The following is a 13,184-nucleotide window of genomic DNA, read 5'->3' on the forward strand; positions in this document are numbered from 1 at the left end:
AAAGCTCTAAGGAATAACGTCTTCATTAAAGTGGTATCTGGGGAAACAGAGAGTGCAACTCAGACCCAGCTCTAATGTTACCCCTTCTTTGTAAGTAAATCAATGGTTAGACCACCCCTTCTATGCACTTCATAAACTCTTTTAGTCGATGGACTGAGAATGAGAAATTTCAGCTAGTGTTGGCAGCTGCTAGGTCAAATTCTAAGGAAATTTTTTGCAAACATCCGTTTGCAGTCTTTGTTTACACATACCACCCTTTGCTAAGCGATTGCTCAATTGCTCAATGGCCACACCTTCCATTCTGTTTGTGGGAACATAGTCACATTAAAACACTTATGATTTACATATTTTTCAATTTTCATACAAGCAAAGAGCTAACAATTATGTAAAATAACTGTGTTTTCCATTGGTGAAAATACATACTGTGATGCATTTTTAAGAAACCATCACCACAATTCATTCCATAGAGTTTAAGCCATCTAGAAGTAGGCATAAGGGATGAGACTCAACTCAGAAATTAACACGTTCCTTGTTTTCAGTGTGGGTGTCTCTATAAAGAATGGAGCCTAGTCAATACAATCAAGGAAGTCTAGTCTTCAGCTCACTTTACAGTAGACACTGACATTACATCAAGTGCATGGACTGACTGTGGACTTGGTTTTGTTGCCCACCCACAGCTGTCTAGTCCCTTTTGAGGCATCTGAGGGTATCCAGCAGGCCTTCAGCTGCTGCACCAGGACCGCCAGTCCTGTCACGTCTAACAGCCCTGCAGGCATGTCTGAGAGGTCAAGTGACATCTCAGATTGTACTTTTATGCTTATGTGTGGGCAACTGAATTGCACTTCAGTTGTCTTGGTTCTTTCTACAATCAATGGAAAAAGATGGGTGTGTCTAGACAGTGATCCAGATTAGCTTAAGAGTTACTAAAGAGATGTGAATCACTGCAGGCTCCTGTCTGTGACAGCTCTTCTCTTTCATCACTCAACATTTTTCACAGAAACCTCCCACTGTCAAACATTGCTTTAATTTTACCCATCTTTCACATCTTCATATAGTTCTACTGAACAAGTACAATCCACAAACTCAGCCAGTGACCATAACTTTAGAGAAGAGCCTCCCCACCTGAGGCTGTGAGAAAATACAGACCATTGACCAGGGCATGGTTTCAGTGGGGCTCATGTTGTGGTTCATCTTTACCTCAGATGAGACAGGTTGCTGGTTTTGGTTTTGATTTTGATGGTGCTGGTGTCTAAGGACAGATTAGTTCATATCTAAAGTGTCCACCTCTGCTTTGACCAGCAGTTACTGTTTCTTGAAAATTTTTGTTTGCTTTGAGTTTGATTTCCTTTCCTGAAATGTCTGTGGTCCTTTCTTTTGGGTCAATATCTGACAATATTTTAAGTTTCTGTTTGAATAATGGTCATTACACTTCTGCAGTAGAGGATTATAACCGAGTTGGTTTTTCTTGAAATTATTCATGGCTTGCTCCTCTACTTGTGTGATTTTGTAGGTCCCCAGCTACACCTGATATTTCTTAGCCAGCCTGCCAACTGTTTGACAAGACCCCTCTGACCAGAACTCTCTGAATTTATGCAGGAGTTCTCAAAAATTTAATCTACCATTTCTTGATCTTTCAGGTAACTAGGGTACAATTCAGATAGATGCATGATTCATAATAATAAGTGATTGTGAAAGATGGAGTCAAAATGCATTTGTCAGCATGATAAATGTTACTGATCCATTTAAATGATGTCTACTAAGGAAGCAAAGTGCTGAAAAAAGCATTAAAAATTATCCCAAATTTTACCAGTATTGTGTAAGGAAAAGCAGTAGTAGCCAATGAATAAGGTAAATATTGACATCTGGGCATCTAATTTTCATTTTAGCAGTCACCTGAGTAAAATTATTCCTGTGAAAGGTTAGCATATATAAAAAAGTCATACTAAACCAGAAAAATGAATTTGCCTGAGTGAAGATTTGGTGTCTTATATGATATAGTTACTGTCTCAGTTCTGGATGTACTTATGCCAGAAAACAGCTTTCATTATATGGACAAATAAAGCTTAGAAGAATAGACTACTAATTCATGACTGGTATTAATGAGGTGGGAATGTAAGACATAATGGTATGAAATTTGCTCCTCTTCACCAAAAAAAAAAAAACCCCCAAAAATCAGAAAAATATAATTGCCATACTGCTAGAAAAGCCTCTGTGCTTCAAATACAAGTGAACCTTCTTAATTGGCATTTCATAAATCTTTGGCTCATTATAACTTACGGATATCCTTTCCTAGCTCCTCCCTTCTGCAAAGGTGAAAACAGCTGAGGGCACACATCCCTCTCTCCTATCACGGACAGAAATTACAAGAACTCAAAGCAAGCATGGATGTAAGAGCAAAGTCAAAATGGGAACATGAATCAAACCCTGTTTCTACAGCTCCTATATCCCAAAGGTTGGATTTTTTCTATGTTTTAGCATACAAAAAGAGAACAAAAAAAAATGCCTCACTTCTCTCTCCAGCTCTTTGACTTTGTTATTCAGCTGCTTCACTTTGGCTTTTTCACTCTCAGTCTCGGCAGTTATCTCACGATTCTTTTTGGCCAATTCAACTATTTTAGTAGCTGCAACATCTCCAGCTAAAGCAGATGCCCCTGAAAATATACATAAAAGCAAAGGACATATCTTACAGGCAAGATTCAGAATAGATGATGCTTTTGTTCTCTGTCCAGTGCACAATGTACTTTCATTGTCTAATCCATTTCTCTCAGAACTGTGCCAGGCACTTAAATGAACAACTGAGGGAAAAGAGGCATCAGTAATTCCAGCTGGATTGCTTGGTCCTTTGAGTCAGCATCACATTGTGGCTAGCAAAGCCACGTTTCACACTTTAGCAACAGCCACATGTCAGAAGGCCACAACAGTGGCTGTAGCAACATTACTACATAGAAAGGGTAGAGGTGTTTTCTGCTCACTGCTGTGAAGGACAGTTATGAACAGGGTTTTGCGGCATATTACAGAAAAAGACAACACTATTTTGCGCTAGTTGTTTACTACTGGAGGAGTTGTTGAAACAGAAGTGCGAACTTTTCTAGACATGTGTCCTAAAAGGTCAGGCACACTATTACAGTTGGGTCCTGGGTGATGTCCAGGAAATTTCATTGTGCCTATTTATATGTCCCTTGAGATTATACATGGAGTCTTATTGTATTACTCTTTTAATTGCTCTTTTAAACAGATACTTCATTCACCTCCTCATCAGAAAGGGTTTGATTAGCATCAAGAATAAAGTAATCCCCAGAACTGGCTTGCGTGTTATCTGGCTTTCGTCAACATGACATAGGTGAAGAAAAGTTCTCGCACAAGTGCAAAATCAATATGATTGCATACAATGTCCACGGAAACCTCTAGCTCAGCAATGAATATGAGCCTGCAACAACAAATCCTTGGTGGGATATATGAAGATCGAATTCGGCTGGTGTCATTCTTCTTAACTCTTTCATCCTCCTTCAGTGCTCTGAGGTAATGACTTTTCTACTGACATCCATGAACATTATATTCAAGAACCAGGGTGAGATGCAATGATGACAGATCACTCTTAAGAGAATTCTGAGCCCCATAAAAACCCTAGAGACATTAAAGGGGCTATGCAGAATATAGCTCTGAACAGAATATGACCCTATATCACTATTTAAAAACCTTGTAGAGAACATAAATTTATTATTTTTAAAAGCATTTCCACTGTTCTCACTCCTATATCTGATTTGTGTTTCCCCTCTCATCTAGAAGCTACTTTTTCCTTAGTTTTCATGATAAATAATGGCTGCTATCAAGGATCACAGTAAGTACTAAACTAACCAAAAGCCAGGCTGCTGCTTCCATGTCATGGTCTTCAAATGCATTACACATGTTTAATCAAAGCTTTTAATTCCCAGGCAACGTGGGTGAGTCTCTTGCCACAATGTAGATAGGGAAGACAGAGGCATGGGGCAAACTACCGCAAGCTGGCATGAGTCAGCCAGAGAAGCTGCAACAGTACATCTGGCTCCTGGTCCTAACCCAGTAATAGCTTATCATCTCTCCTACATAAAAGCTACAGATAGTTTTTAAGAATTAAGGTTATTTAAGTGTTATTTAATTCTGCTTATTGCTGGTTTCCCCCTTCTCTACTAGCCTGGTCATCACTGCTGTCCTGAACAACAGTGGCACCCAGTGGAGGAGGTGCAGCCTGCACAGTTCAATTTTCAAAGGACACCCAAGACGCTTTAGAAGCTGGACTTTGCATTCAGCCAGCATCCTGCATGTGCCCTATTCAGGCAAACAAAAGGAGCCTGAGTAAGGAATTTAAAACTACATAGCAGAGAAAGCCACAACACTGCTCTTTGACATTAACAGATATTTTTCCAAGATGCGATTTCTATGAATCATAATTTTTTTGTGCCAATAATAGCAAGTTTGCAGATCTGTGAGGAACAGAGATCACTGTGTACCCCAAAAGAGCACTATACTTCTTTTAGGGCACATATAATTATCAATAACAATATTTTGCACCTTAGGTCTGACCTGCCTGACTACCAGAAATCATTTGGTCCTTTCAATAGCTCTCTAAGATGGGGAGTAGTAGTAATATTCATATTTTGCAGCTCATGAAACTGAAGGAGAGAGTAAGGCACAGATCTTTAAGCGTACACGCCATTCCACATGTAAGTGCTATCATGTCAAACCATTGTAAGGAAATTCCCTCTACAAATAAAGCAATGAGACTCCTTACGTGGGAGAGACATAGATATTTAGTAAACTCTGCAAATGCAGAACAGTGTCAACTTAGACCCTTGCAAGTTTAGGTAGCAACTCTAAGTGTTGACTAAATCTATACCCAGGTGTCTAAATATTTTCAAAGTTCAGAGCCAAGTGGTTTCAGTGCTATTGCAAATTACTGCAAGCTCAACAAAGAACAAGTCTCTCTCAGTTGAGAGCAGAATTTTGATTCTTCCTAGCAGAAGCTTATTATAGGAGTGGAAACAGAGATAACCACAATATGACCAAAATACTCCTTTTTAGCATAAACCAGGTAAAGAGATGTCATGTGAATATTTCACTGCCAGGAGCTCACAATAAATCAGTTATCCTGCTTCTACTGTCATCAGCATCAAGCAAACACCGGAACTAACATAGTGAGAAAACAAAGTTATTGTGTTTACCCAGCAAAGCCAATCTGTCCTCCTGTATTTTTTTCTGGAGTTGCTGTATTTCAAAATCTTTCTCTGTCACCAGTTTGTACAGTCTGCAGTTCTCATCTCGGACCTCTCGAAGCTGATCCTGGAGCTGCTCGTTCTCAATCTCAAGCAACCTGGGAAAAAATAAGCCATAATGGCAAAGGTCACTGTAATGTGCTTCAAATAGACGCTTCCAGAAATAAAATAATGAAACAACTATATGCTAGATGAGCTGAGCTTACCAGGAGTAAGTTTACTGAATTAAGTAGAATATCCTAAACCTTAGATCACAACACAAGATGATGATCTGACCTATTCGGTTAACTTATTTCTTCTGAAAAAATTCTGCACTTCCTTGTGTTGTCGGGACAAAAGATCACAGAACAAGTATCCTTTCAGTGCCCTTGAGGTTACTGAACAGTCTCATCTCACTCACTTTTACTTATCTGGTTCGAGGAAACCAGGCAGGCTTACCATTCAGCATCCATGACGTTCAGGCTTTACTTTCTATACTTACCAAAGCGAACAGAAGTCAACAGAGCATCAACTACAAAAGCTGCTACTGAGGTTCTTTATTTAAAAATGAATGTTTCGTAGCAAATCACAAAAGACCAATTTCCTATGCATTCATCTGATTTTCCTGGAACCCCACCAGGATGGACTGGCATCAGTTTGTATTGTTAATGTTGCTTTTCGGAATTCATTTAGAAACAAAGAATATCAAAAAGCCCTCTGAACAGGAGGAAATAGCCTTGCTTCTCCTATTCTTCAGTACATTTAGTAACATTTATGGGTTTCATTTCTCTAAGACATCCAGAGAATTAATAACTTTAATCTCTTTCCTGTCCTTACAGGATGGTTCCTCCAAATGTAAAAACTAGAAGCTAAGACCTCAGGGGCTCAATTCACCTGTGGGCACTCAGGCATCTATTTGAGATGCCCCAGGATTATCTGAGCTCCCTACATGAGGCCAGCAGCCATGACGCAGGGTTCTTGGGAAAACTACTGGGGCCCAGGCAGAGAATCGAGAGCATCTCAGAGAGCACTTGCCAACCATGTGTGGACATACGAGCCAACCCCAAGAATTACTAATGTCCTCCAACTTTAGACATACCTTTTAGCCAGATTCCTCCAGACAGCAGCATTTCAGAATAGAAATGAGCCTGTCTCCATTCCACAGAGAGGAAACCAAACGTGCTAAGAGAAGCTGTACTGACACTCCCTTCGGTAAGTATGTTTGCTGGCTCAAGTCAGAGGTTCCCATTCTGCCTGCCTCTGAGTTTCCTCTCTCCTCCCACCTGAACTCCCTCATCTCCCCCCATCTGAGTTTCCAGGTGGGGCCCCACTCTGTACCAAGACATGGGTGTCTCTGTGAACAGCAAGCCAAAACACCCACAAAAGTCAAAGGTGGTCTAGTTGGTACATCCAGTGCTGCCTACAGACTAGCTGCCACTGTAGGGCGATGGAAATCACTCTTTAACTGTCACTAAGTGCACTGATGAGGGGACTCAATTCAGTTACCCACGCACAGGTGCCATTTGGGCCACGCACCCACCACCCAGCTGCTGCTGCTGAAGGGTGCGGGTCTCCTGTGTCCTGTCTATCATTCCCATGTGGAAGTTCCTGATACCCTACAGCATCTCAGATATCATTAGACACCTAAACCATCCAGATGAATTGACCCCTAAATTCTTATTATCTAGAGTGTCACCCTGAATGTCTACATTTTGGTGACTTAATCTGGCATAGTGTCCCACCCCTTTGGCCTATAGACTGATTGCTCCAGGCTACAACAGAAGTAGGTAGCTTGCATGATCACAGAGATTTGGATAAAGCCCAGTTGTTGCAGTATAAACCTGTGGCTATAGACATATCGACAGCCAGATAAGTCAGCTATCTCAATAGTCACCTAAATATTTTCTATCCAAAAATTTTAGTAAGCTTTTTGCTCCAACTGGACTTTGGAGCTTTTAAAGGCACGCTTCATATGTACATGTCAGAATAAATGAGCTCTTAAAGCACTGCCATAAACAGCACAGTCAATTTATGAGACAATTCACAATCCATAATTAAGAAATGCACTTCTGTTTCAAAGCTGCAAATCAAAGGGAGATCAAAGGCAGCTGTTTACAAAGGAGAAGAAAGAAAGCAGCAATCTGAGCAGAGAAAAGGCAAAACTAAGTTATTCCCACATGTACCACTCATAGAAGTGAGCAACAAAACTGTGCAGAACTAATTAGAGACACATGGACAAAAGATTTTTAACAGGGAATTAACATGAAAAAAGGTTCTAAGCTCTTAACACACCTGATCAGAGATGTCTTCCTCAGAGCTGGCTTCCAAGTCTTGACAAAAAGTACTTACAGCAGGATGGACAGAAATCCCAACTGCACAGAGACAAGAGTCTCCTCTGAGAAACTTCTCCATCCCATCCCACCCCAGAGTGACTCTACATGTTACAAAGGAGGTAGCAGGTTCCACTGAGTGGCTTAGCTATGGAAAGTCAGCCAAAAGAAACAGGCTGCAGAAAGGTAACCCTTTTCACTCTAGTTCAAGGAAAGAGTCAGAGGAAGCTTATGAGCAACGCCTATGACTGAAATTCAGGTAAGTGTCTTTCCTAACTCTGTTACAGTTTCTCTGTGTGATGGGGAGAATTGCTTAAATACACCAAAGGAAGCAGGGAGGATAAAGTTACAGAAAGAACAAAACAGAAAGACAGAAGTGTCAGCTGAACACTTGCCTAAACAAAATTTGGGAGTAGGACAGGAGGAAGGAAAAATGAACTCCCAAGGCTCGGAGGAAGGGAGACTTCTGAGACGAGAATGTTTTCCAAGCGCCACTATAAACAACACTGACGTGCTGAAATCACTGCCACTGCAGACCATATGGAGTCCTGTTATTCTGGAACAAGTTTCTAACGTGTTGTCATGGGAATACTGCAAAGTACATCCTGGTAAATCCCTTCCAGAAGCAAATCCTGCCTGGATTTGATACACTTATAACCACTCTTTTGCTGAACACAGACATACATGAGCAAAGGACAATCCAGATAAATCTGCTACACCTGCCATGTCAAATGGGGACTTTTAACAGTCAGTGCCACTGAAATGGAGGTAAGTAATAGCTAGCTCTTGAATTACTCAGACCTAAATGACTGAACTGTAAATAGTAGAGAACTGCTGGGACTCTCCTGTACTCTGCAGCTCAGAGTAAGCACACTGCACCAGGATGTGCTATGGGAGTGCCTAAGCCCCTCTCCTCCACCACACAAATCCACATCTGAACTGTGAGAAGCAGTCTCCCTCTCCATTAAAAAAAAAAAAAAAAAATCAGATCTCCATAGTAATCTCTATATAATATCAGAACCAAATGTTGAAGGGAAGACAACAGCTGGTAGAGGTCAGATCAGAAGCATAACTTGGCAAATCAGACAGCTGTGGTGAGGGACCTGTGTGTGAAGAAGACAATGTATGAAGCACTAGTTTCTAGAAAGTCAGCTCCCTGTTTCCACACAGACTTCCTTTGCAGCATGAACACCACATTCCCAGAAGCACCTGAAAGTTTCAGTGGTTCACTCCTGGGTTCCCTGCATCTTCACAGAAGCTCTGCTGCAGCTTATCCACTTGGGCGTTTAAGGAAGCAATCTTCAGAAACAAGCTGAGCAGGGAGTTGCCCAGAGTAACACAAAGGGAGGATCAGCATTTAGGCCCTAATAAACCTTGGTTAGTGGCTTGATAAACTTTGGTAGAGGTGCCCTTCCCCACTCTGGATTCTGGGAGGGGAAACTGTCTCAAAGGTATATGCCTAACTGTGGTTTTCCACCCATGACCCGCTGGTTTTGGCAGAGCTGCCAGTTCCTCCTTCCTGACCCTGTATCACAGTACATCACCCCATCATGGTGCCTATAAAACGGTCTATGGGACTAAAGCTGTAAAATTGGATCACTGAAATGACTTGAGATAAAAGTACCCTTGCCCCAGAAAGTGAATCCAGTTTCCAGCAAATAGCTGTATCCGCACAGCTGCAAGTGGGGAGCAGAAGCAGGAGTTTCTTCAGCTGGCTTCACCACTAACATGGAGCAAATCCCTGAATAGCCAACACTGTAGTAAGTGCAGACATCTTTGGGACGTGTCAACTTCAGACCTGTTCTAGTTTGTACAAAAAATATTAATTGGGTCAGAGGGAAAGACTGACTATATCCTAGGAGGAAGACAAATGATCTGAAATGGGGTTTCAAATCTTTGCTCCCGTAAATTGAATTATGCACTCAGCTCCAAAAACAAGATCGAGGGAGATCCACACCAGAATGTCCAATATCCTGATAATCCAGATACTACCCCAATGGGTAAGGTAAGACCCAAACGCCTGTCCCCAGAAAGATTTAAAACCCTACCATGTATAAACCTGTCAAGTATCTTAACCAGGGGGCAGCTCTGTCTATGAGACCCTCCTATGTAGCTGGCTGTCTTTTGATCTACTAAATCAGGTTATATTGCAAAGATAGCCAGGGGAACACTTTTCTGAGCTACAGGCCTTTGCTTGCACCCATTAGCTGCTTTGCCCTTACCTGTCTTTGGCAATTATTCATGTAGGGAACTTGTTTGTTTAAAAGGCTAGGCAGGAAATAACCAACAGTTCCAAGGATGTTAGTGATCCTGAACGACTGGATTTCATAACACAGTACCTAGCTGCCCCTAGCATGTCACCCTTAACCCCTCTGTCCTGCTTTTCATTTGTGAAACACTGATAATCATAGAATCATAGAATCATTTAGGTTGGAAAAGGCCTTTAAGATCGAGTCCAACCATCATCCATGCCCACTAAACCATGTCCCGAAGTGCCTCATATACACGCTTTTTGAATACCTGCAGGGATAGTGACTCAACCACTTCCCTGGGCAGCCTGTTCCAATACCTGACAACCCTTTCAGTAAAGAAATTTTTCCTGATATCCAATCTAAACCTCCCCTGCCACAACTTTAGGCCATTTCCTCTTGTCCTACCTCCAGCCACCTGACAGAAGAGATCAGCACCCACCTCACTACAACCTCCTTTCAGGTAGTTGTAGAGAGCTATAAGGTCTCCCCTCAGCCTCTTTTTATCCAGACTAAACAGCCCCAGCTCCCGCAGCCGCTCCTCATAAGACTTGTGCTCCAGGCCCCTCACCAACTTGGTTGCCCTTCTCTGAACATGCTCCAGCAACTCAATGTCTTTCCTGTAGTGAGGGGCCCAAAACTGAACACAGGACTCGAGGTGCGGCCTCACCAGTGCCAAGTACAGGGGGACAATCACCTCCCTGCTCCTGCTGGCCACACGATTTCTGATACAGGCCAGGATGCCGTTGGCCTTCTTGGCCACCTGGGCACACTGCTGGTCATATTCAGCCAGCTGTCAAGCAGCACCCCCAGGTCCTCTTCCACTGGGCAGCTTTCCAGCTGCTCTTCCCCAAGCCTGTAGCGCTGCATGGGGTTGTTGTGACTGAAGTGCAGGACCTGGCACTTGGCCTTGTTGAACCTCATACGATTGGCCTCAGCCCATCGATCCAGTCTATCCAGATCCCTCTGTAGAGCCTTCCTACCCTCCAGCAGATCAACCCTCCTTCCAACAATAATAAAAGAGCACATCATAACGGTCTGAGGATAAACACGTTAGGGGCAGCGAGAGTCTTCTCAGGATAATGAAAGCCCAGTGCGTGAAGACAGAAAGTGCTCTGTCAACTTAATATGAGTTTCATAAGATTATATGCAAAATATACTTCTTTAACTTCCTGAAGGAACAGTGCTGCTATACCTTTACCTTTTGCTGTCATCTTCATTTACAGGTTGTCCTATTTCAAACAGGTTTAGATCATGTGGGACTCTGAAAGTTTCCTGTGCATTGCCATCATCACCCTTCTGACTGTTCTGTTTTTCCTTCTTCCTCTCCATTAGATTTTGCAGCCGCCTTTGCTGTTGTTCTTGATAAGCCTTGAACTGACTTTTAAAATGCTCATTGACTTTTATGTCTGACTCCATTGTTTACTGAAAGCATAACAAGAAGAAAATAAAAAGTGACAGAGAGCAGAATCAACATCGCTTTGAAAAACATCCTCTTCTAGCAGCTGCTTTGCAGTTTTTCCTCACTGACCTCCGCACAATCTCCCTGCCACCTCCTCCTCTCAGCCACTGTACTCTTCAGCCTCACTGCCTTTCTTCAAGTGCCTTTTTCCATAAATGGCTTTCAAACAGTCTTCAAAAAAAGTTTTTGGGTCTTTTTCACTCTAGCATTCAAAAAGCAATGTCTTAAAATATTTTTAAACAAATCTGTTTAAATAAACATTTTTACAGAAGAGCAAGTTGGGGTCAAACCCAAGTGACTGTGGCAAGCACATTACAATGACTAAAGGGAGCACAGACTGTCTGCAACCATCCAGCCTTCCTTGCCACATTTCAAAGAAAGGTGCAGATCGCCCCATTTTTGGGTTAACATGGGACTGACAGAAGAAGAAAGATCTCTGTTTATCCTAATGCTCCCTTTGGGCGCTAGACACTGAGAGTGTGGCTTAATCTTCCCCCTGAGTTTCTAAGCATTAAGTGATAACATTAAAGCAATAATATTGCTACCCATTTAAGTGTCAAGAGCTTTACTTAGTATGACTAAAGACAATCAGTTTGCTGATGTATTCCAGCCCCCTCTCCTTCTGTTTGACATTTACTGTCAGCAAAAAATCTAGTGCACCTTTGGCCTAGGAAAAGGGATCAGTAAAATCTTTGGAAGGCACACCCTCCACTGAGTAATTAACACAGGCCCTTTCTCACACTAAGGCAGCAATCGTCCTGATAAACTGCCAAAAGGCACGCTGCGTCCCTTTGTGCCTGTATGTACTGTGTGGGCAGAGACGCACTGCAAGCAGCTTTACCTCCAGGACACCCTGGGGTGTGGGCAAGGTGCGTTAAGGACTGAACAAGCCCAAAGAGCCAAAGTCAGCTGCCTCTGCCCAGCCCACAGGCCTCGTGGGTACGAGCGACGGCCTGGGGGCAACCTTTAGCCTTCCAACCTACCTGGCTACCGACTCCAAACCTGTCACGGAGGGATCTGCCCCAGAGCTGCTGTGTGAGGAGACGGGCTTCCCTCTCTTCCCCGCCCAACTCCCGCCTTGTCCTGCGGCCTGACAGGGCCTGACACAGCCCCACTCCCTCCCCCCCCGCCCCAGCCTACCGAAACCGCCTTCCCCGGCCCCCGGGAGCAGCGGGAGAGCCCACCCCGGCCGCCCTCTCCCACCGGCCGCCCGCCTCGGCTGAGCCGGGCCCGGCCGCTCCGGCTCCGGCTCCGGGCCCGGCCCCGGCCGCAGCCCCACGCGGTTCCCATAGCAACGGGGCAAGGGCAGGGGAAGGGCAGGGCCGCGCATGCGCCCAACGGCGCCGCCGGCGGGGCGGGGCTGGCGCCCTTCTCCTCAGCCCCGCCGCCATGACGGCTCTCCTCAGCAGATACCGCCTTGCCGCGGAAAGCCCCGGCCCCTCGGGGTTACGGCGGTGGCTGGAAGGGGGCTGCTTCTTTATCCCGCCCCGGGCTGGGGTGGAGGAGGAGGAGGGCAGTTACAGGTAAAGGCCTCTTCATACCGCTCCGCAGCTCCACCCCGGTGAGGGGGAGCCGGCGTGAGCAAGCAGTCGAGGACGGCAGCGTTGTAGCGGCTGGGAATGACCTTTTCCAGTAGCACTGCACCCTCTCAGGTGATTTTTATTCACGTATGTAAGCTCACCCCAATCCCGCCGCAGGAGGCTGAGTGCACGCCCCTCCCCCCCCCCCCCCAAAAAATAAAAAATCCATAGCCAAACGCTTTTTATCTCCAGCGCTCGCACATTTATTCGTACTTCATCTCCCGCTGCTCTGTACAATAGGTCACACACAGAGGTGCAGTATGTACCTTGCGGTATTTGTTACAAAGAGACACCATACTGTCACCACGGAATGTAAGCTAATAGGAGAAAACGAG

At 44.0% G+C, this 13,184-nt stretch overlaps 1 protein-coding gene across 4 annotated transcripts in view; it reads right to left on the reverse strand.

The window, feature by feature from the left end:
• The window catches only part of CCDC13 (coiled-coil domain containing 13), a 35,738-nt gene extending 23,197 nt beyond the window's left edge, over positions 1-12,541 (reverse strand). For 3 of the 4 annotated variants that reach the window (XM_069778324.1, XM_069778325.1, XM_069778322.1), the window contains exons 1-4: positions 12,410-12,541; positions 11,009-11,232; positions 5,199-5,347; positions 2,509-2,651 (exon numbers count right to left, since the gene is read on the reverse strand). In XM_069778324.1, the coding sequence (XP_069634425.1) occupies positions 2,509-2,651; positions 5,199-5,347; positions 11,009-11,226 (510 nt within the window). In that variant the 5' untranslated portion in view covers positions 11,227-11,232; positions 12,410-12,541. Of the gene's footprint in view, positions 1-2,508; positions 2,652-5,198; positions 5,348-11,008; positions 11,472-12,409 lie in introns of all 4 variants that reach the window. The other variant, XM_069778323.1, reaches the window with a different exon arrangement.
• Positions 12,542-13,184: the final 643 nt, after the last annotated feature.

The sequence above is a fragment of the Haliaeetus albicilla genome, chromosome 2 (genome assembly GCF_947461875.1).
Source record: "Haliaeetus albicilla chromosome 2, bHalAlb1.1, whole genome shotgun sequence".
Taxonomy (NCBI): domain Eukaryota; kingdom Metazoa; phylum Chordata; class Aves; order Accipitriformes; family Accipitridae; genus Haliaeetus; species Haliaeetus albicilla.